The following is a 23,718-nucleotide window of genomic DNA, read 5'->3' on the forward strand; positions in this document are numbered from 1 at the left end:
AGTAGGAAGGGCCACAGATAAGGCGGAATTCTAAGACTCAAGAGGTGGGTTGTAAATGCTTTGCTGTTGGCCATTGAGCTGGTTTGTGTCACAACAGCGCGAGGTGAGCTCTTAACGAGGTCCAGGATGGGGTGTGTGAGGCTTTAGTAGGCTCAGGGTCACATGGTGGGCAAGTTTGTGTCCAAGTTCTTCAGCTTGGTGAAATTTTTCTCTAACCCGTGTTCCAGCATAGCAGACTATGGTCACCTTGCCTCCCTTGGCCTTCCTATCCTCCTCAGTAAAAAGGGCTTGATCTTCCCCTCTGGAGAACTGTTGTGATGACCAGAGGTACTGTATGTCTAGCAAGGGTCTGCCACCTGGTAGATGCTCAATAGATTAAAAACTACCACCGTTGTCGCTGGGTTTGAATCCCAGATCCACCATCCTAGCTAATATGCACCTAAGCTGTGTGATCTTGGCCAAGTTACTGACCCTCTCTGTGTCTCAGTCTCCCATCAAGTCGCTTATAAAATGGAGATATCAGTAGCATACCACAGAGAGCTGCTGTGGAATTTAAATAAACTAACGTGTAAGGAGCTTTGTATAACGTCTGGCACATAATTTGTGCTCAATAAGCATTACCTATTCTTTTCGCCTATTATCTCTTTTAAGCCAGTCAGCAATTATCTTTTGAGTGTAGACTCTATGCTAGTGACTTGCTCCCACATTTCATGAATGGAGACACCGTGTGTGAAAACCATGAGCTCTGAGTTTGCAAAAACATACAGGTTTTATTGAGACTCAGCTACAGAGTGGGCGGTTCCATATTTCCTGACAGCCGGAAGACTTAGCAATCCCCTCCTTTTCTAGGCAGAGTTGCTAACTATTCCTGGGGAAATGAACGCTCTTCCGGGTGAGGTGCCGGGGAGGGGAAAGTACCAGTGCTTCCTTTCTGTGAGGCCCTGCATCACCAGCGGCCCGGTCCTTCAAGGTCCATTTCCGGTGCTCACATTAACGCTGTGGGGGACGATTCTTGTCCCCTGTTTGCAGATGTGGAAATGGAAACTTTAGAGAGCTTGAGTGACTTATCCAAGGGGACCGAGCTAGGGCTGGGATCGGACCTGCATTGTCCAGAGTTCAAGTTTGCAACCGTCTCCCCTGTCCTCATCCCAACACACACACACACCTACCCCCAACTACTTGAGAAATAGCAGGTGGCTTAAGTGACCCCTCACAGCTTACTGAATGGTGGCTCCTGGATCCTTCCCTAGAGACCACGAGGGACAAGGGATCCAGTAGGGGATGACAGAGCCGTGGCTGTCTTGCGGAAGCTGGGCCGTCCACCAAAATCCTTAAACGGGATAAATAAGCAAGTGACCAAGTCATCCCATGCTGTTCAGACTTTTTAAAAACTTCTAGTAGGTTTTCAAACTAAAAATTCATTGTCAAAGTGAGTAGCTGTTTTGTATCTTTTATGTGATGGTCAGTCGGTGCAGCCACAAGAGGAGACAAGGAGAGGCTCAGGAGAGCAAAGGTTATCATACCCACAGGTGCTGGGGGCAGGAGCACACGGTGCCTCACAAGGCCACGTGGGATAACACCAGCGTGGTCAGGAGGCAGCAGACAGGAGCAGGGGAAGGGCTTAGGCCACGGCCTGTGTTGGGGTTCCCACGGCAGGGCACAGGAAACAGTCTAGGATTGGCAAGTTTGAATAATGTCAGCGGGCTTTGGGCTCTAGGGGTGGTCCCTAGTTGCCTGGTACCTGGCCCTGATGATTAAGGCAAAGGAATACTGTGTCCTGGAGCATATGGACCAGATGGAGGAGGTCTGGCTCTGGGTTGGTTCCTTTGCATATCAAAGACTTTGCCACCTCTAGGAATTGGCTAATCCAGGGAGGTACAGTCTCTCCCCCGCCAGAAGGGTTTCTTAAGATGTCAAAACATCATAATACACAGAAAATAAAAAGTGTATACAATACAGTAGCATGACAGACTCAGTTCTATTCATAACCTGGAGCTGGCTGCAAGATGAGAAGTATGGAGAGTACACCCAACATCTCGCCTTCCCTGTCCTGCTCTTGAGCCTGGCAGGTGTCGAGGGTGCGTGCCCCACTCTGCTTTGCGATGATCAGCTTGCCCTTCTCCAGCACAGGGTGGGAGGCCCCAGGGCGCAGGATCCCTGTTCAAATGCTTGTATCTTCATCACCTAGCACAGCGTCTGGCCCAGAGGGCACTTGGAAGCGCTTTATGGAGCTGAAATGGCGCAAACAAGATAAAGATGATTTCGGTAGAAGGAAGCAATACTTTTCCAACCCATCTCTTCAACACTCGCTACAGGGGGTGCCTGCTGGCCACTGGCCTAAGCGCTTCATGCCCATCTACAACTCAGCCCTCACTATAGCTCCTGAGGAAGGTACCCCTGTTACTATCTTGATTTTACAGACGAGAGTTTAAGGCCCAGAGAGGCCAAGGAACTTGCCCAAATGCACACAGCTAAGAAGTGGTGGTAGTCAGATATAAACAAATGCTCTCTAAATCCAGAGTCCCGTGTCCTAACCATTATGTAATTCTGCCCCCATTCCCCGCTTCTGACAGCTACCATCTCTCCCCATCTCTCCAGTCCAATCTGCTCAAGGTTGCCAGATTGCCAATGTTGGTGTGTCACAGCCTGGCTTCCTCTAGAACTCTCAATGGCTCCCCACGGTTTAACAGTGGAAATGTAAGCCCAAATGTTAGGCACTACTACACACGATTCAAGAGGGCATGCACAGGGCATTCAGGGTTCTCTGATTTGCAGAGAACACAAAGCCAGTAGTTCCCAAAGGGTGGTTTGTGAACCTCCTGCATCAGAATCCCCTAGGATGCTCATTAAAGTTGCAAATCCTGAGACCCCCACCCAGGGCTTGAGTGAATTGTAATCCCAAAGGATAGGGACAGAGCTTCTGTGTTTCTAACACTTTTCCCAGACGACCCTGAGCACGCTGAGGTTTGAGAAAACCAGTGGAGCTCCAGCCTGGCTGCCCTCCCACCCAAGACCAAGCTCATCAGAGTGCGGCGGGGTGGGGCTTGGGCTTCTGTAATCTTTTAAAGGCGCCAGGTGATTCCAGTGTACAGCCAGCACAGAGAACCTAAATCAGTGCCCGACCAATGAGAAAAGACTTTGGAGCAAGAAAGCAAAAGACAGAAAATGGCTTGTGGCCTTTAGCAGAGGCCAGGAGAAGACAATGCTTTAAAAAACTCGCAAAGATTTGAATAAAGAGGCAGAGTGGAGAAGGGGAAGCCGGGTGAAGGGTAGAGAGGGGAGTGTGCTTTTCTGTAAGGCTAAAATTATTGCAAAATAAAAAATTTTATAAAGCAGGCATAGAGATGAGTGAACTCAGTTCTCCCTCAGCAACATATTCGATAATTTTCTAATGAGAGGAAAAGTTGTCCCACGAGGATTTGAACATGCGAATTCCAAGAGCCAGAATCACCAAGATTTAGAGGCAAAAAGAGCTCTGAGAATGTAACCTTTCCAAAGCTGACTTTTCCAATTGTTATAGCTCCAAAGCAGCCTTTTGGAAAGCCTTTTGGAAAGTTTGCTTTGAAAAAAAAAAAATATATATATATATATACGCACACACATATATACATAAATATATGTCTTCATGCGTGTATATATATATATATATGTGTGTGTGTGTATAGATCTCTCCCCCTCCTCCCAAACTATCAAACTTGACCTAGTTCTAGAAGCTCCCAGGCAGAAGCTTGTCTGTTTACTTGTGTCCCGTTAGAAGGAATGTGGCTAATTGGGTGCCAGTGAGCAGGGTGGTGGGGAATCCACAGTCCTCAAAGTTGAGTGTCAGCCTTGAGCAATTCCAGAGACACATTTCCCTGTGGCCCCCTGAGGGCTCCGTGCTCTGGGGCTGGTTGTTTATAGGAAATGGGCCGCCTGACGACAACCAGCCTGGGCTGGGTGTTTACATTTCAAGTGAACAGAATTCAGCATTTTAGGCAAAGCACCGCAGGATCCAAAGCACCTTAGTCCGTGCCTGTGGGTGGTGACCCTCAGAGATCGACCAGCAAAGGGCAGGCTGGCTCAAGGGGAGACCGCGTGGCCCTAAAGCAGATTCTGTGTAGCACATGGCTAAAGACCAGTGTGTGTGGCCTCAGCAGCCCCAGATGAGTCTTCCTGCCTCCAGGTTTTTGTTGGACAACCCAGCAGCCATCGCTTACCAAGTGCACGCTGCGTGCCAATGGGCCAAACTCCTTATATCATCCCATCTCATTTAATACTGCCAGCCCCAGATGGGGAGGGCTGTGATCTCCAACTTCCAGTTGAGAAAACTGAGGTTCAGTCAGATGAAGAGACTCGCTCAAGGCCACACAGTTTGAATTGGGACTAACCCTGGAGCCAAAGCCTTGCCCACTCTACCCACTGCATCTCAACAGCGTATGTGGCTTTTGTTGAGCACCTACTATGCGCTGTGTGCTTTACAGGCTGCAGTGTCGCAGCAGCTCTGTAAGGAACATGTGATCCTCACGTCAGAGCAGAGGGGGCTGAGCCTTGCCTCTGACACAAGCTCAAGTGCATGGCTGGTGTTTGACAGAGCAAGGATTCACACCCGCACGGAGACTTCAATCTCCTCAGGGGTGGAGATCTTGCCTGTCCTGTTTGCCATTATAGCCCCACTTCCTAGCCCCTCAAGGTGTTTAATAAATACTGATCGAATGTGTGAACCCAGCACACTGTTAACCCCAGAGCCCCGGCCCCTGACCATTCCTTCATATTTCTTCCTGCTGCCCCAGGAGCAGAGCTCCCCCTACTGAAATATCTCAGAGGCACGTATTCACAGTAGCCACCTCGAAAAGATGTTTCAGGAGAGGATAGACGATTATCCGCCCCTTGGGGACACACGATTTACCTCCCAAAGACTGGAGAAAGAACTAGAAGGTCTTTCATGGTCTCTTCCAATTGTATTATGATTAGCGTTACCGTCATTATTATTTCAGCCTAAGTGCACAGGTGAAGTCATTACCTCTGAAACACCCACTCACCTCCTTTGGAAATGGATGGGAAGACACAACCACAAGAGCAAATCTAGTTGAGGCTATTAGAAGTCAAGATAGTGGTTCCCCTGGTGAGAGAGAGGCTAGAGACTGGATGAGATATGAGGGGGCTTCTCATGTTCTGTTTCTTGATTGGGACGTTGTTTATAGAGGTAGGTTCAGTTTGTGAAACCTCATCAAGCTGTACAGTTATGGCAGCACATTTCTACAGGTATATTTTTAATAACAAGTATCAGACAGAATGGTCATACTGACTCTGGTCGCTGTGTCAGAATCTTTGAATCCAGCTTACCACTCACTAGCTGAGTGACTTAAGGCAAGGTACTTAACCTCTCTGTGACTCAATTGTATTAGCTGAGAAATGGGTCTGCAGGGCCATCGAGCGCCTAAGCCCTTTGTACTTCCTGTGCTAAGAAATTTTAAACCTTCAAATGTTGTTTAAATTTTGTTTTATTTTGTGGTTAATTAGCAAATGACATTATGTTGATTTTTTCCCTACAGAACACATTTCTGGTTGGAGCATTCTACACACTTCCAGTGTTCTGAGGATTAAACCAGATAATACACAAAGTGCCCACACAGTGCTTAGCACACACATAGCAAAAGTTAGCTCTTAGTTCTATTTCCTTTTCTTAAAATATAAAAAGACATTAGACAGGAATTTCTTGGAATATGTCTCTCCTCTAAGCCCGTCATTGTGGCAGTGGACGTATGATGGACATTTCTCTGATCAGCTTTTTTTATGGGAATGAAATGTTAGTATGTCCTGAGCTCTACTTTTTTGCGTATTATAATTGTAGCAATATGAGAAGCGTATATTATACTAAAGCAAGGAATGTGTTCTTTGCGGGGGTAAAAATTAAACATGATGTCACTCCCTAATTAACAACAAAATAAAATAAAACAAAACAAATCCAGAGGTTTCAAATTGTCCACCAAATGAAGTTCAAAGGCTGTGGTATTCACAGCCCTGCAGACCCGGTAGGGCCCCCACCCCACCCTCATCTCATTCCTGCTGCTCCCAAGCCCCTACCTGGTGCTCCAGCCCACCCTGTCTCAGCTCCTATGGGAAGTGGGCTGCATTTCCCACCTCCAGGCCTTTCCTTACAGACTTTCTGGGAAGAGTGAATGGGAATGCCCTACTCTGTCTCCTACTCCTGCCCCCTCAAGCTATCGTGATCCAATTTCACTCATCCTTCAAGGGCTGTTTCAAGTACCACCTCCTCCATGAAGCCTCTCCTGATCCATCCATTCCCAGCTGAGCCTCCTCTGCTCTCTCCTCCCCTCTCCCCTCCTCCCTTCCCTCCCCTTTCTTTCTCCAGAAGGAACCTGTGAATATGTTACATGTTACTCTACCGGTTAAAAGGGTCTTTGCTGACATGATTAAGTTAAAGACCTTGAGATAGGAGATTTTCCTGGATCATCAGAGTGGGCTCAGTGTAATCACAGAGTTATCTCAAGGGAAAGAGGAAGGCAGGAGGGTCAGAGTCAGAGAAGATGTGACAACAGAATCAGAGGTCAGAGTGATGTGGCCACAAGCCAAAGAATGGCAGCAACTTCTAGAAGCTAGAAAAGCAAAGAACAGATTCTCCTCTGGAGAAGAGAATCTAGCCCTGCTGACGCCTTGATTTTAGCCCCATAAGCCCCATTTCAGACTATGTCTTCCAACATGGTAAGATAAATTTGTGTTGTTTTAAGCCACTAAGTTTGTGGTCATTTGTTACAGCAGCCATGGGAACCTAGTAAAGGTCTAGAACCATCTGGTGTATTTTCAGGTTGGTCTTGATGGATTGGTCAAGAGTCCTGCTTTTATGCAATGAGTTGGATTCTCTCCAGTGTGTAGATTAACTAGACATCAGTCCATGTACCGACCCCCTACCATGTGCAGAATTGGGTGTTAGGTCACCCTCTGGTTGTAGTAGACATCAAATGTTACTCCAGGGGCCAACATTGTCCATGTAGGGTTCCCAGGACTGAACCAGGCCCTGGGGAAACCCAGCCCAAGTGTGAGGCATTCTGGACCAGTCCTCCAAATCTGGACCTTATCTGGAGGGATAACAACATGGTGGAAAGGATCGTCATGGCCTGGGTCAGCACCTCTTGGCTGGGTGACACTGGGCAAGGTGATTGAACTTTCTGAGCCTCAAGTCCTTCATACATAAAATGGAGCTAATAGGAATACTTGCCTTGTCACATTGTTGTGAGTCTCGACTGAGGGAGTGTGTGTGACAGCACACTCCCAATGCTCATTGTATCCGGCACACACATTAAAGGGAACTGTCCTGAAGGACTCACCCCGCCTTCCCCCCATAAAACCTCCGGAATGGCTGAAATCAACTTTAAAGCCCTGTAAAGGTGTCAGCCTGGAATGATTCTGCCGCTTCTCTTTCAGGGGAAGTCTATTACAGGAGCAAATACCTGAGAAGTGATACCTACAACGCCAATATCGAGGCGAACAGGATCGTGGTGTCAGAGTTTGGGACAATGGCCTATCCGGACCCCTGCAAAAACATATTTTCCAAGTAACTGTCCATTTTGAATCTGGTCATGCTTCTCCATATCCTTGATGATCAAAACAACCAGCATTCGCAGGGGCCGCCCCGGTGGCGCAAGCGGTTAAGTGCGCGCGCTCCGCTGCGGCGGCCCGGGGTTCGCTGGTTCGGATCCCGGGCGCGCACCGACACACTGCTTGGCAGGCCATGCTGTGGCGGCGTCCCATTTAAAGTGGAGGAAGATGGGCACAGATGTTAGCCCAGGGCCGTCTTCCTCAGCAAAAAAAAAAAAAAAAAAAAAAGAGGAGGATTGGCAGATGTTAGCACAGGGCTGATCTCCTCACAAAAAAAAAAAAAAACAACCAGCATTCGCTTCTCTGACCATTCTCTTTAGGGTGGATGGAAAGCTTCATGTGATTGCCTTTGCTCATATACACTATGCAGTTCTTGATCACTGATAGCAAGAGAGGCAAAGAGCGTCTGACAGATTATTAGGTATTCTCCCACATGGCAGGTGGGAGAGCAATCTGGAACTATCTATCTAAATTACCAATGCACATTCCCCTCAGTGTAGAGATACACTTGCTTGTGTCTGAAATGACAAACTTACAAGGTTATTCATGGCTGCATTATTTGTTATAATGAGGAAAATAACCCCAATGTTCTTCAACAGAGGAGTGGTTAGATAAATAACAGTAAGACCACACAAGAAAATACCAGGTCGAAGTAAAAAGGATTGAGGACACTCTCTACATACTGAATGGAAAGATTTCCAGGATATACTGTTAAGTGGAAAAAGTATATAATATGCTATATTTCGTCTAAAAAAGCAAGAGGAAGTCTAGATTTATTTTTATTTTATTTTGGTGAGGAAGATTGGCCCTGAGCTAACATCTGTACCCAGCTTCCTCTACTTTGTATATGGGACCCTGCCACAGCATGGCTTAATGAGCGGCGTGTAGGTCTGCACCCGGGATCTGGGCCCACGAACCATGGCCACCAAAGCAGAGTGCACAAACGTAACCACTATGCCGCTGGGCCAGCCCCTATGTTTATTTTCACTTGTATGTGCATAAGGAAACTCAAAGGATATATAGGGAGGTGGGAAATTGACAAATGGGGGAAAGGATAAGGAAGTATTTTTAGTTGTATGTATTTTAGATGATCTGGGTTATGATGCATATGAATGTATTACATATTGGACAATTAAATAAAATTATTGGCCAGGGGATCAGGCCTGCCATCGGTATCTCTTTTATAACACTCTTTAGACATAGAGTTATGAAATGTTTGGGGTAGACTGGCCCAGAGATGGAAGATTGCTTCTGCTTTTCCAGAACTGACATCATCTCTCCAGTTCTAGTATCCACTGCTGGGGCTGGCACACAGCAAGTGCTGAAGTCACATTTGCAGATGGGGGAGGAGCCAGGGAGAAGGGGGGAGGGGGCCAGAATGATTTTAGAGCCACAACCTGTGAGGCATCCTTGCTGTTACACTATTTGCCAGTAGGGAGAAAACTACCAATACATGGATCCAGGATTTTTATTTCCTCCTGCTTTGAGTTTGCCTTCTAATCAAATTAATTATGAGTTCCTAACTCATAATTTGTTTGCTTTCCTTTTTTAAACAACTAATTTCCTGGACAAATTTGAGGTAACCAGTATGGACTCACTTTTCCGCGAAAAGTGGGGATTCGCTGTTTTGCTAGTCTTTGGGGGTCACTATGGGTACATGTATGATTTCTGTGGAACTTCTTAGAATACTTCAGAACGACTCACCAGCTCTTGCTGGCTTTGGTGAGGGAGACCTTTGGATTTCTGAGAGCCCAGGAGGGCTCAGCTGGCGGCCACGCTGTCCCGGCTGACTCATTTCTTAGCTGATTCAACATGGTGGTATCTTTGGGCAATTTGATATCTGAGTCCTCAGGATTCCACCAAGTGACCCATTGGGATGCAGTGCTTTTTCTCCTTTAGTTGAAATAGAGCATTTTTAAGTGGTAGGAAAAGTAAAGTCATCTCAAGCAGAACGTTCTAGCTGGGTGCACACAGCCCTTGATCCCGTTGTTTGTTTTCCTCCCCAGAGCTTTCTCCTACCTGTCCCACACCATCCCCGATTTCACAGACAACTGCCTGATTAACATCATGAAGTGTGGAGAAGACTTCTATGCAACCACAGAAACCAATTACATCAGGAAAATCAACCCACAGACTCTGGAAACCCTGGAGAAGGTATCAACAAATCTACAACTGGCATCACTCCCTGAGTCATGAAAGGGACCCCGTGAGCGAGGCCATGTGGCCCGCAGGAACTCACTGGAGGAGCCCCCTCCTCTAATGCCCTTGGATCTTGGGCTTCCCTAGTGCAGTACTTAGCACAAGATTCTAAACTCCCTTCGGGCAGGGACTGTGTTTCCTCTTTGTCTGTATTGTTCCTAGGGCTCCCATAACAAATTACCACAAACTAGGTAGCTTAAAACAACAGAAATGTATTCTCTCATAGTTCTGGAGGCTGGAAGTCTGAAATCAAGGTATCAGCAGGGCCGTGCTCTCTTTGAAGGCTCTAAAGGAGGATGCTTGCTTGCCTCTTCTAGTTTCTAGTGGTTGCCAGCACTCCTTGGCTTGCAGATGCATCACTCTAGTCTTTTATAAAGGTATAAATCATTGGATTAAGGCCCACCCTAATCCAGCATGACTTCGTCTTACTTTGATTACATCTACAGAGACCGTATTCCGTTAAGGTCACATTCACAGATGCTAGGAGTTAGGACTTCAACATATCTTTCTTTTTGGAAGACATCATTCAACCAATGACAGAGTCTATAGTCCTTGGCCCTGAGTGGGAGCTCAGTAGGAGACTGAATGAATGACTGTACTGGACTGCCCAAGGCTCCCAGCAGCCTTACCTCGCGCTGACCTGAAGAGGGAGGCATTAGGCAGAGAGCAAGGGTACAAAAATAAACGCCCAAGCAGATACCTTTCCTAGGCAGAATCAAGTCAACATTTTCGTGAAAATCAATAGACCCGCTTTCAGTTTTCTCCAGCTGGCTATTTGAAGCCTTGATGTCTTCGCGAAACATCTTACTGATCTGTTAAAGCGAGTGCTTTTCTTAGCTGTGAAATTATGGCCAGCTCCTTTTAAGCTAGGCAGCTTAGGTCCAACTGACGTATGCTTTCCACAAAGCTACAGAGAGGAAACACTGGGAGAGAACAGAGCATTGCCTGACTCTTGGCAGGAGGTTGCACTATTCTGGGGGAGGAAGGGCCGGCAGTTGTTCCCCGCCCGGCTACCCCATTGTTCTACGGTTGTGGCCTGTTCGTAGCGGGGGTCATTACTGAGCTTGTTAGTCTAGTGGCTTTGGCCAAATGTTTTTGTAACCTCTCCATTCCCAGAATAATCCTATGAGAGAGGCCCGGAGATTTATGCCTCTGTGGAATGCAAAAGGAGAGAATTTAAATGATTTAACTAGAAGGGCACAGAGCAGTGGCCAAGATTAGCTCTAAGGCTGCCTCTCTGCCCCTGTCATTGCTCAGAGCTCTCTGCAGTGAGGTGTCCTGTCTCCATGCTGAGGATCCCAGCAGGGCCTGGGGCAGGATCAGAACAACCACCACGGAAAACACACGCAGCTCACCAGCTCCCCCTGCAACTTATTGGCTATAGGAGGGCCCCTGTGAGGTTATATCAGGTCGCAAGAGCAAACATCCTCTTTAAAGGTGAAGTCTGCCTTATTTTCAGATCAGGAGATGTGCAAAAATAGCCATCATCTCTCTGAACCTAGAATCAGTCAGCTTGTCACAGGATTTCATCCTTTCCCCTTTTTAAAACCAGGTGACTGTCGTACTTTGCAGGTTGATTATCGCAAATACGTGGCTGTAAATCTGGCAACATCACATCCTCACTATGATGCAGCTGGAAACGTTCTCAACATGGGCACTTCTATCGTAGACAAGGGGAAGACAAAATATGTGATCTTCAAGATCCCTGCCACGGTACCAGGTTGGTCATTCTGGGGATGTAATAAAGCGCAGACACCAAGGATGGCTCCTTCTGAACAGTTCTGATTTTAGCTGATGACACAAGACTGAACCTGACACTTGCCCTCATAGATGATTCAGATGACCATGAGCTCACTTTTCTCCTTTAGGAGAAAAGAGGAGTTACTGGACTTCCTCTTAGAAGAGGTGAATTCCTTTACTATTCTCACGCCCTTTTCTTTAGGCTCCATTTCGTTAATTCATTACTTTATCTGTCATTTATCTATCATCAACCTATCAGTCTATCCATCCAACTGTCCATCTATCCATCCATCCATCCGTTTATCCTATTTTAACCTTTTCTTTAGGCTCCAGTTCATTAATTTATCCATCATCCACCCATCATCCAGCCAGCCAGCCAGTCATACGCTCATCCAACCTTCCCACCCACCCACCCATTCATCCATCATCCACTCATTCATTCACCCACTCACCCTTCCTTCCTTCCATCCATCTAGTCATTTTTGCAGTCTTCTGACAAACCTTTGTATGTCAGGACTGTGCCATCCACTTTCTTCTCAGCTCCTAAAGCCAGGCTCCCAGGTTGTTCAAGGAGCTCAGTCCTGCTGGGTTATACTCCAGATTTCCACCGTATTCTCTGGGCCTTCTGGACCTTGTCCATTTAGGGCTGGGATCCTGGAGTGAAGCCCAGGCCAATTGTAATTGCATGTTCCTGAGGCGGAGGAGGGCGGGGCTCCTAGTCCTTATTTGTTCAGGACCCTCCTGGGAACCACACCCAGGAGACCAGGCCTCTGAGGGCAGCTGGAGACAGTGCAGAATCACAAAGTTGGCTGGCCTGACCTTCTGGTTTATGAAAACTGGTTTCCATCTGTGATCTCTGCTGGCTCCCCTACCCCCACAGTCCTGTAGAACCTTCTGAGCAACTTACCAGGCTCTACTAACAGATGTGAGTCCCCGAGGTCAGAAGGTACAATAAGTATTCTTGTTAAATGGAACTCCTGTTAATTAAGCCAATGAAGGGATATAGGGTCTAGCTTGGAATCCTAGAGCATCAGACCTGCAGATGATCTTGGCATTTGAGTTTGCCACCTCATATTGCAGAGGAAGACTATAAGACCCAGGGGGATCAGGTGACATGCCCATGGTCACGCAGCTTACAGGAGCCACCAACATCACGCAAGCAGCTCCCCTGTGAGCACCTGCTCCGTGCTGGTGGCTTCCCTAGGATTCATGCCCATCTCCTGCCTCCCAGGCCAGGGTGCTTTTCATTTCGATTTGCTTTGTGCTCCATTTATTTTGTGAAGAAAAGAACTAACCCATAACCCCACAGCATCCCTCCCACCAGCCATCTGTTTACAGTGTGCACAGGTGGCCACAAGAAAGGTGGGGATGCTTGCAGATAACTCATTATAAACCAGCCCCAGGCCTGGGTGGGGAGGCCTTTAGGCCAGTGGGTGACTCATCCCTGCAGAGGAATAAGAAGACCGAACATATACTGAGCACCTTTGGTGTCTGGGCGAGGTACTCAGACTACTCTGTGTTTTCATTCTGTTCTCTCCCTTCACTCTGTGTGAGAATCCCTAATAACAGAGGAGGTAGCCAGGCTAGGCATGCTGTCTTCTTGGCTTAGCCTTGTGCCTTTGGCCGTAATGATAGACCATTCCACCAAGCCCCAGTTTCCCATCTGTAAAATGGGAATCCTACAGCCTACCTTGATCGTCACAAAATATGAAAAAGCCCCTCAACACGACAGGTACATAGTCTCATTCCCAGACTGGGCATGAGAATGAGCAATGCCAAGAGAAATTGGTGGAAACCCTATGAAATACATGTCAAATGATGGTTCTCAGCGAAATATCAAAGCTTAAGCCCGGGAAGCTGGCCCATCACCTGGGAGTTTGATAGAAATGCAGAACCTCAGGCCCCAGCCCCACACACTGAGTCAAACTCTGCATTCTGTCATGATCCCCAGATGATCCCTATGCACATTGAATTTGGAGAAGCATTGCTCCAGAGCAGGGGTTGGCAAACGTTTTTTGTAAAGGGCCCAAGAGTAAATATTCGAGGCTTTGCAGACCCCACGGTTTCTGTCACAACTGCTCAACACTGCCGTTGCAGCTCGGAAGCATAAGCAGTTCCCCCTGCATAAAGGAGGGAGCGTGGCTGTGTTCCAAATGGACCTTCATTACAAAAGCAGGTGGAGGCTGCGTTAGCACGAGGCTGTAGTTACAGACTCCAGCCCAGAGGTCCAGTGGTTCAGCGGTTCCAGATTGTAGAGCCAGGTCTCCCCAGGGGGTGGGCCTAAGTGGGAAGGGCTCCGAGCCTCTACCCCTACGTCAGCCAGGCAGCAACCCCTCCATCCAATTTTGGTTTGCGTGTTGGCTCTTATTCAAAGGTTCTTCTTAGCACCCATGTCAATCTGAGAGCCTCAGCTGCAGGTGACGGTGGCATTGTCGGGGGTGGGGGGGCCAGCCAGGTCCTGCTGTTCCTGAGGCTTGCTTTTCTCTAGAGGACAGGAAGAAGGGGAAGAGCCCCTTGAAGCACATAGAGGTGTTCTGCTCCATCCCCTCCCGCTCTCTCCTCTCCCCGAGCTATTACCACAGCTTCGGATTCACCGAGAACTACATCATTTTTCTGGAGCAGCCTTTCAAGATGGATATCCTCAAGATGGCGACTGCGTACATCCGGGGAGTGAGCTGGGCTTCCTGCCTGGCCTTCCACAGGGAGGACAAGGTAAGGACCTCCAGCCCTGCTGGGCTGGCAGGCCCTGCAACATGAGGACAGCCAGAGGGAGGTGTCCCCAGAAGCAGACTCTGAGATGGAGGTAAACATGTAGGAGATTTCTTAGGGATGGAGGAAGTGAGCTACCATGCAGTCTCCCCGGAGACATCAGCCAGCCTTCCAGAGAGTTCTGAAGCTGGGATGGTTCTTCAGCGTGGTCCTGAGTTAGAGCAAGGGGGTAGGGCCTTGATGCCCCCAAGTCAATAAGTCAATAGAGCAGACTGTCCTTGGAAGGGGTTGTGACCTGGGGCAAGACGGCTCTCATCAGTCAGGCAGTCCCCACACCCCAGCAGCAAAGGGGCTACTCCTCAGTCCTGACGGGTATCTGGGCTCCTCCAACCTCCACTGTCCATTGACACAGCCCTTACAGCATCCCTGCCACCACTGTGTAAGGTCAGGGGGGAGGAGGTGCTGTAGATTATTTAGACATCATAATGATAGAGCGTTCCTCCAGAAGGTACGACAGAAACATCTTCAATTTACGTACACCTGAGTGCTCAAAGTATGTATGTATGCATGCATGTGTGTGTGCATATGTGTACGTGTGCCTGTATAGACGTATGTGTACGTGTATATGTGTGTATGAATATATGCATGCACGTATATGTTGTGTGTGTATTTACTTGCTGTTGTTACTTGTGAAAAATATCAAGTAATTTTCAGTGTCATCTACTCAAATAATACGCAAGTACAGAAAGCAACGTGTCAAGTCCCCTCCACACATCCCTGTCTGCTCTTCTCCCCGCCCCCGACACTCCCCTCTCCAGAGGGGACCACCACTGTCCACCTGACCTCCCTCTACCCTCTTCCTGTGCATCACATACGTCTTTATGTACGTGTACAAATAAGCGCCCCGTTTGTGTCTGGCCACCCCTTTAAGGCCTATTCTTCCTTCTCAGGGAGGAGAGTGAAGTACTTGAGGGATCGAAGGGGTTAGATGAGGTCCCTCCTCTGCTCAGCACCTTCTAGTGATTTCCCATCTTCCTTGGAATAAGACCCAAAGGCTTCACTCACCTGCCTTATGTTCCCACATGCCCTCGTCCCGCCATTGGCTCCCTGTTCACTCAGCCTCCTCCTGTACCTCCTGTACCTCCTGTACCTCCAATCAGCCAAACACGTTCCTGCCTCAGGGCCTTTGCATTTTGTGTCCCCTCTGCCTGGAATGTTCTTCCCCAGATGGCTTCCTCCCCTGACTAATCTAGGTCTCAGCTCAACGTCCCTGATCTCTGAGGCCTTCCTTGATGAACTTTCCTATAACAGACCCCCCCCATACTTTCTCCATCCCCTCTGCTGCTTCATTTTTCTCAGTAATGCTCGTCGTCCTTGACACATGATATATTTGATCATTGACTGTTGGCTTTCCCCACACTGGAACATAAACCCTACCAAAGCAGGAGCTTGGTTTTATTTTCTCTCTTCAGTTCCTGCAAAAGTGACTCATGTGTCGTGGGCCCTCTATAAATATTTGTGGAATGAATGAGTGGGGCAAGGGGCCAGCAGGGAAGCCAGGTGAAGTTGGGTTTGCTCTGCAGCCAATTCCCAAACACAGCTGAGGAGCGTCCCACTGGCAGGCGCTTCAGGGCCCTTCTAGGCTTCCAGTCTGTGGCCCTTGGGGATTCCCTAGCCTCGGAGAGTCCCACGGTGAGAAGGGTTAGTGCCCCCAGGGACAGGGCTGAGAGTCCGGGGAAGAGCTTTGGAATACGTGTGGAAGAGAACTTTCTGAAAAGTCCCCGTGGCTGACCCAGGGATTGGGGTCACGGCAAAGAAAAGGCCTAAAGACAGAGGCAAATAAGCCGGGAGGAGGTGGCAAAAGAACAGCCTGGAGTAGTCCCTCGCTCCATTTCAGAAGGAGGGGGGCTGGCCAGGACTGCCGAAAGAAAAAAAACACCACGCCCTTTTGGATTAGGCAACGGGTCTGCAGATACGGCTAATTACCACCCCGAGTGATGCCACCTCGTGACACCCAGAGATGTGTGCAGACACCTAATGAGCTGGTACCTACGTAGGCTCCTTAACTAGTACCAGGCACTATAGCCCTCCAGGGCAGGGGGGCGTTGTTGTGACAACCGCATCCAGGCAGAGCTCTGCGATGGTGGAGGTCGGAGGGAGGACTCAGAAGGGCAGGCGTGGTTTGGGGGTTTTAGGGGCTCCAGCTGTGGTTGTAGCCCAGGAGGCCTAGAATGCTGGCACCTGGCAGGTTCTCCCCAACTTGGCCATTGCCAGGGAGCTGGAATGTCACCGCCCAACTGGAGTCACAGTCAAGTGAAGGGGGTAGGGGGACAGTGGACTCTCAGGGGTGCACTGTCCTCCTGGTGAGGCAGGGGACCCAGCAGCAAAGCTTCCCTCCTCCTCCATCTGAGAGATGCCACTGACAGTCCCCATGTACTCAGCACTTCTGAGGCTGGCCCTCTGGAGGTGCAACACAGAGTCAGAACAGGGAAGGGACACTCCAGGGTCACGAGCTAGTGCATGGCAGGGCTGCCTTCTCCCGACCCCGAGGCCACAGCGCCGGGCCAGCAGAGGCAGAGCTGACCACTGGGTGTGCATCTTCTTTCAGACTTACATTCACATCATCGACCAAAGGACCAGGAAGCCCGTGCCAACCAAATTTTACACAGACCCCTTGGTGGTCTTTCACCACGTCAACGCCTATGAGGAAGACGGCTGCCTTCTGTTTGACGTCATCGCCTACGAGGACAGCAGTCTGTATCAGCTCTTCTACTTGGCCAACCTGAACCAGGACTTTGAGGAGAACTCCAGGCTCACCTCCAGCCCCGCCCTCAAGAGGTTCGCCGTGCCCCTGCATACGGACGAGGTAACGGCCCAAAAGAGGCCCATTTCAGTCCCCAGGGATGTGAGCCCACCTAGGAAGTTGCTTTGCCCCTTATTTGATTGACACTGAAATCCAGAATGAGCTATTCTTAAAGGAAGACAGAAACATTTTCCATTATTTTTCCAAAAGTGGCACATATTCATAGTAGAAACTTGAGAAAATATAGATTAAGTAAAAAGCAAAAGAAAATCCCCGTAAACCCATTGTGAATATATTTGTATCGCCTTCTAAGTCTCTCTTTATCTCCATATGGATAGATAGATAGATATAGATCTATAGAGAGATACATATATATACATATTCATATATATTGATATATGTGTATACATGTTGATGTATATCAATAAAGCTATTAAAAATTATAACAGTATGATTTCCTTCTCTAAAATTAATACATATAAATTCTAAAATAGGGGCCGGCATGGTAGCTTAGTGATTAAGTTCGCACAATCTGCTCCAGCAGCCCGGGATTCGCAGGTTTGGATCCCAGGTGCAGACCTATGCACCACTTATCAAGCCATGCTGTGGCAGTGTCCCATATATAAAGTAGAGGAAGATGGGCACAGATGTTAGCCCAGGGCTAATCTTCCTCAGCAAAAAGAGGAGGATTGGCAACGGATGTTAGCTCAGGGCTAATCTTCCTCAAAAAGAATAAATAAAATAAAAATAATATAATATATAAATATAATTATATAATATATTAATATATTCTAAAATAATATATTAATATATATTTAGAATATATGTGTACATATATATTAATTTTAGAGAAGGAAATCATACCATACATAACTTTTAACAGCTTTATTGAGATATAAATCATATACCATACAGTTCACCCATTTTCACTCATTTAAAGTGTAAGACTCAATGGCTTTTATTATATTCACGGTTGTGCAACCATCACCACAATCAATTTTAAAACATTTTCATTACCCCAAAAAGAAATCCCATACCCCTTAACCATGACCACCGAATCCTTCCGTCCCCCCAGCCCTGGGCAGCCACTAATCTGCTTTCTGTCTCAGAGGATTTGCCTCTTCTGGCCATTGACACACATGGAATCACACGCCGTGTGGTCTTTTGGGGCGGGCCTCTTTCACTGGGCATGACATCGTCAAGGCTCACCTGTGTTGTAGCAGGTGTCACTACGTCACTCCTTTTCATGGCTGAGTACGTGCATCCTATTTTGTGTATGCTTTTTCACCTATTTGCATATCTAAACATCTCTCCATGACGTTAATTATTCTTCTACGACATCATTTTACTATTTGTCCGGCAGTCCACAGCAGGGCTCTGTCACCATTGGCTTACTCAATGCCCTGCTGTTGAACGGTCCCGGTCTTGCATTAAAAATGACCACAAGGCCAGACGTTCTCCTCAATTAGGGTGACGCTGCCAAGCCTCCACACTTGGTTTCAAAGGCTACAGAGGCTTCTGGCTCCAGAACTCACTGACTTCATGACTTAATTAATTTAAATGAAACCAAATTCAATTCAATTCCATTTTGATGGCTCCTATTTACTAAATGCACTCTATGTGCCAGGTACTTTGCTAAGCATTTTATTTACCTTACCTCACTTCACGGTCAAAACAACCTATGGGAGAGGTCCTCATATTGGCCTCATTTTACAGATGAAGAAACTGAGGCTCACAGAGGTTAAGGAATGTGCCCAAGGTCACACAGCCCAGAGTGGCAGAGCCAAGATTGGTGCTTGCACCAGCTGTCTTATACCTGTGGGTATAACTCTGCTGTTCTCTCCAGCAACCTAACTCCTGGAAAGAGCCCAGATGGGTCACACTGACCCCTCTTGGGGCTCTGCAGGCCTGGCGAATGGAGCACACTCCTACAGAAGGCCCAGGGAGCCTTCTCCCACTCCACTGCCGGACTCCTCAATGCAGGGGTCCAGGCATGCTCCCAGCCAGTGAGCGGGGCCTGCATTTAAACCTGGGTTTGTCTGACTCCAGAGTTGTGGTTCTTCCCTGTCTCTCCAGCATTTCCCATCCCTGGTCACCTGTCATGATTTTTACCATATTTCCTATCACCTCTATTTAACATTTACAAGCCACGTTTTTATTTAAATCAACTCCCTCTTTACTTAACTCATTTGGAAGGAAACATATCACGACCCCATGGAGAGACAAGCAGGAGCATGAAGCAGAGGTCCTCAGCTCTAGCTGGATACTGTCACTTGCCAAGACCCGACCTCTGTTAAAAAGAACCTTTCCAAAGTATTAGGTGTTAAAGACAGTGGCACCTAACTGAGACTCTCTCCTTGACCCAGTCGGAAAGAATGAAAGAGAAAAAGGAATTAACTTTCCCCCCGGGTGATCCAGGGCTATTGAATGAACCGCCATGTCTCACAAAATCGTCACATGGGCCACTGGCTCTGCGCCCCTCGTCTGGGAAGTCCCGCAGTGAGGTTCCTTGGACTGTGTCTCCAGGTTCCAGGCAGCAGTGGGGTGTCAGGAAGCCCCGCCCCCGCCTTACATTGACCTCAGCTGGGGTGGATACACAGAGAGGAAACACTCCCTGCCACTGCCCACACCCCCAGGGACTTTACAACCTTTTATCACGCTCGAGAAGCGATTTGCTTCCCTGGAACCAAGCTAAGAAGTTGAGCGCATATATTTTTAAAAGGCGCCAGGGGAGCCATCTGCCCTTTTGAAACGAGCAAAGAAGAGCGAGCCCTGGGAAGAGTAGCTCTGGCCACGCTTTTTAATTGCTATTTATTGTCCCTTAAAAATGTCTTCTGGCTTCACTTTCAAGTCGCCCTGCCTGCATATTGAAATCGGGAAGTCGGGCAGATCTGCAGCTCCTATTCCGTCCTACCCAAAGGCTTGTTGGGGAAGGATCACGGGAGAGGTCGCCCTTTCTCAAATGCCCTTCAGTCTGGGGCCTTTGCACGTCCATGTCCCCCTGCCTGCAACCCTGTCGGCTTCCCATCAGACTCCACTCCAGTCCTGGCTGCTGGTTGGACTCACGCAGGGGCTCTGAGACCCACCCATGCCGGGCTTCAGCCCAGACCAAGGAGGGCAGAACCTCCAGGGGTAGGGCCCAGGGGTGGGCGTGGTCTCAGAGCCCCCCAGGGGATTCTAATTCACAGCCAGGGAGCAAATTCCTGCTCATCCTTCAGGTCTCATCTCCTCACTCCCCTCACAAGAGTTTGTGAGGCACCTGCAGCTCTTTGCTCAAGGTTTGTCTCGAGTATAATGAACTTGTTCAGTCCTCTCTTCCTGTCAAAGCTCTGACTGCACCCAGCATGGGGTCTGGCACTCAGAGGGTTCTCATTAAGCTCTGAAATACTTTCAATGAATAAAAAATGTGAAGCAAGTTCTCTAAAAGGGCACTAGGTCTTCCTTTCGCATTTGGAGCATTTCCCAAGTGGAAAGTCCTTTCCACGTAGCATGGGCAACAGTGGATTATGTGCAAAAGTCTAGAACTTCCCAGCTGCCCCAGTTCTCTTGTGTTTGGGCCAGCTGAGGTCAAAGGCAGGAGAGGCCTGTTTATGTAGGGTGGCTCAGGGGTTGTCTGAGGCAGGGCTGGGCTGGGAGGGACGTGGGCTTGTGCAGACAGTCCCTGCCTGCCGCTCTGCCCTTGGCCTGCAGGGCTCGGTGCGCTGCCTCCTGGTGGGTTCATAAGCACTTGACTGCCATCCCCACAGCCATCCTTGCAGGGCCGGAAGGGGTGGCTTCTACTCCCGTCTCAGTAGATTTGGTTTTTGTCTTGACTCCAAATGCAAAAATGAAGACTCAATAACAAGAGATGCTGCCATTTATAGAGGGCTCACTATGTGCCAGGCCCTGTGTTAGATGCCTTTTCTGCTCTTAGACTCCAGCAAGGGGGACCCCTGCTCTGACCTTGGCACTTTGGGGGGCCTTGATCTGGCCTTCTTCTGGCAGTGTCCCTTCTCCACAGGGTAAGGAGTTCACAGGGCCAAGGGGTTGTACCCACCCAGAGGGGCACCATCTCCTGCCCCAACCATGAACCAGATACCTGGGATCCCAGAATTCCTGCCCAAATAGCACCAAGCCTGCTTGCGGTGCCTGCCTGTGTCCCCCTAAAGAGGGGGCAGGGACAGGGAGCCCGGGCCCGGAGGCTGGCCCTCATTCTGCCACCCTATTCTGGCTCAGAAGGCCAAGAGGTCCCAGAAACCTGAATCCACACTTGTCCTTCCAGACCAGCACTGTGCAATAGAACCTATTGCCATGAGGGAACATTCTCTGTCTGTCCAGTGCAGTAGCCAGGAGCCATACGTGCTACTGAAATGCAGCTCGTGCAGCTGAGGAACTGAATTTTTAATTGTACTTCATTTTAATTTAAAATTTAATTTAATAGCCACATGTGGCTGGTGGTTGCCACGTTGGACAGCACAGTTCCACAACATGAAGAAGGTCTACGTGTCCAGGCAGGGGGAAAGAACAGTATTTTACTGAACAATTTGATATATTTAGACATAGGGTTGGTAGGTCTCCACTCTCGTTCTGGGTCCTGCAAATTTTAGGGAGTGTCAAATGCCTTGCGTGCTTCTCACCTAATCCTTATGACAGCCCTCTGATTTATTTACTATCTTCACGACTACATATGAGAGAGAAAGTTACTTGCCGGACATGGCAGAATCATCTGTGGGATTTGAGTTGGGATTTGAATGCATGTCGGTCTAGCTCCAAGTTACTAACTACAATGCGTCTGGCCCTGGCCCAGGGGTTTTCATAGCCATTATTTAATTTAATCCTCACCATAATCTTCAGACGCAGGTCGAAGCAACCTCGCTTATACGTACCACCTGCCCAAAAGTGACGAATTGCCCCTGTATGTTGCAGATAAGGAAGCAGGCTCAAGGAGGCTGAGGGGCCTGCTCAAGTTCACAGAGAAAGCTGTAGAGTCTGATGTCACACCCAGAGCTGCTGAGCTCCGAAGCCAGTGTTTCAGGGTTACGGAGATTACTGCTTCTCATGGGAGTTCCCTCAGGTTTAGGGATTGCAAAGCAAGCCTGTAGGATTTTGTTGAATTCTGGCTGGAAAGTGACTTCTTCCCAAAGCTGAGCACGCTGGTCGCCAAGAGCAGCCGAGTCATGTTCCTTACTGCTGTGTGTGGAAAAATTCACAGTTTATCCCTCAACCAGTCTGACCAGTTTCAGGCTGGAGTTATAAAACGTCTCTGCAGATTGACTCCCTGAGAATCAAGCCCGGAACATGCACAAGACGCCTGCTGCTGCCATGTGACCAGCAAGGTACCAGGCAGGGCCTCCCACCAATTCGTGGTGCTGCACAGCTGGAGGCATTCAGAGCTTTTAAGACGCTGCCCACGTGCCGGGCGCTAGACGACTTTTCCATGCACTTTATCTGGTTTAATTCTTAGAACCACCCTGCAGAGCACATGTTTTGGCCCTTGACGGTTGAAAGAAAAGCTTACTAAGTCACTCATTGACTCGTTCATTCAGCAGTTACTTCCTGGGAGCTGACTATGTGCCATGCACTGAACAAAATCTGGTCACTGTCTTCCTGGGAAGACAGCATAAAGGAGGGAAGCAGCTCCAGAAAGGACATAATTACAGCTTGGGGCAAATGCCTTGGAGACACTGCAGACTGAGTTGTCAGGGAAGGCGATGTGTGAGCCCAGACCTACAGGACGGGAACGGGCCGGCTTCAGGGCCTTTGCACCTGCTTTGCTCTCTGCCTGCGGTGCTCTTGCTTCTGAGCAGAAGAATCGCAGTGTGAAGGGCCCAGGCTCTGCTTCTCTCTCTGTGACCTTGGACAGGCCACTTTCCTTCTCTAGACCTCTGTTACCTCTTCTGTAAATTGAAGGATGGAACTAAACAAATCTCAAAAGACCCTTGCCGTTCAACCACTAACATGTAGTAAATTTTCCCCCTTCCCAGCAAAAAGCTGCTATTGTTCAAGTAGGTTTCTTTTAATTATAAAAGCCCATTTTGGAAATTTCGGAAGGCAGAGAAAAGGTTAAATGAGAAGACAGCTATAACAATAATTCTCCCCCGTCAACTCTGGGATGGCAGGGACTCATGGTCTTGTTCCTCGTTTTCCTCCAGAGCCTAACCCAAACTCACCCCCAGTGGTAGTGGCGGTAATGTAATAATAATAATAAAACAACAACAACAACAGTATCGTTAACAGCAGCTAACAATTATCTAGCACTTTCTGCTAACCAGGTCCTCTTGTAAACCAGTTGCATGGATTATTTTATTTGATCTGCACAATAACTCAGAGATGCATATATTTATACGATGCATATACTATTTATATGCTGCGTATAGTATGCCTCATTGTCCGGATGAGGAAACCGAACTTCAGAGATGCTAAGTAACTTGCTCAAGGCCCCATAACTAGCATGTAGGGAAGCAGGGAGTGGTGGATCCTCAATAAACATGAACTCAATTGTGTTACATCCCTCTCCTGGGTCACTATGATGATAGCAAGGTATTTTTTTTTAATTTAATTTTTTAAAATTTTATTTAGTTATTTTTTCCCCCAAAGCCCCAGTGGATAGTTGTATGTCATAGCTGCACATCCTTCTAGTTGCTGTATGTGGGACGCGGCCTCAGCATGGCCGGAGAAGTGGTGCGTTGGTG

At 48.3% G+C, this 23,718-nt stretch overlaps 1 protein-coding gene and 1 long non-coding RNA gene across 2 annotated transcripts in view; one reads left to right on the plus strand and one right to left on the minus strand.

Annotated features, from left to right (window-relative positions):
* BCO1 (beta-carotene oxygenase 1) overlaps positions 1 to 23,718 on the plus strand; it is a 36,465-nt gene that overhangs the window by 4,937 nt on the left and 7,810 nt on the right. The window contains exons 3-7 of the mRNA XM_058528351.1: positions 7,423 to 7,552; positions 9,603 to 9,750; positions 11,368 to 11,515; positions 14,024 to 14,247; positions 16,853 to 17,110. Of these exons, the coding sequence (XP_058384334.1) occupies positions 7,423 to 7,552; positions 9,603 to 9,750; positions 11,368 to 11,515; positions 14,024 to 14,247; positions 16,853 to 17,110 (908 nt within the window). The remainder of the gene's footprint in view (positions 1 to 7,422; positions 7,553 to 9,602; positions 9,751 to 11,367; positions 11,516 to 14,023; positions 14,248 to 16,852; positions 17,111 to 23,718) is intronic.
* Positions 1,187 to 12,223, minus strand: LOC131396240 (uncharacterized). The gene is made up of 3 exons (XR_009216453.1): positions 12,037 to 12,223; positions 1,958 to 2,231; positions 1,187 to 1,330 (listed from the first exon to the last, which is right to left on the minus strand). It is a non-coding gene; the product is annotated as an uncharacterized LOC131396240 (long non-coding RNA).

This window comes from Diceros bicornis, chromosome 32 (assembly GCF_020826845.1).
Source record: "Diceros bicornis minor isolate mBicDic1 chromosome 32, mDicBic1.mat.cur, whole genome shotgun sequence".
Taxonomy (NCBI): domain Eukaryota; kingdom Metazoa; phylum Chordata; class Mammalia; order Perissodactyla; family Rhinocerotidae; genus Diceros; species Diceros bicornis.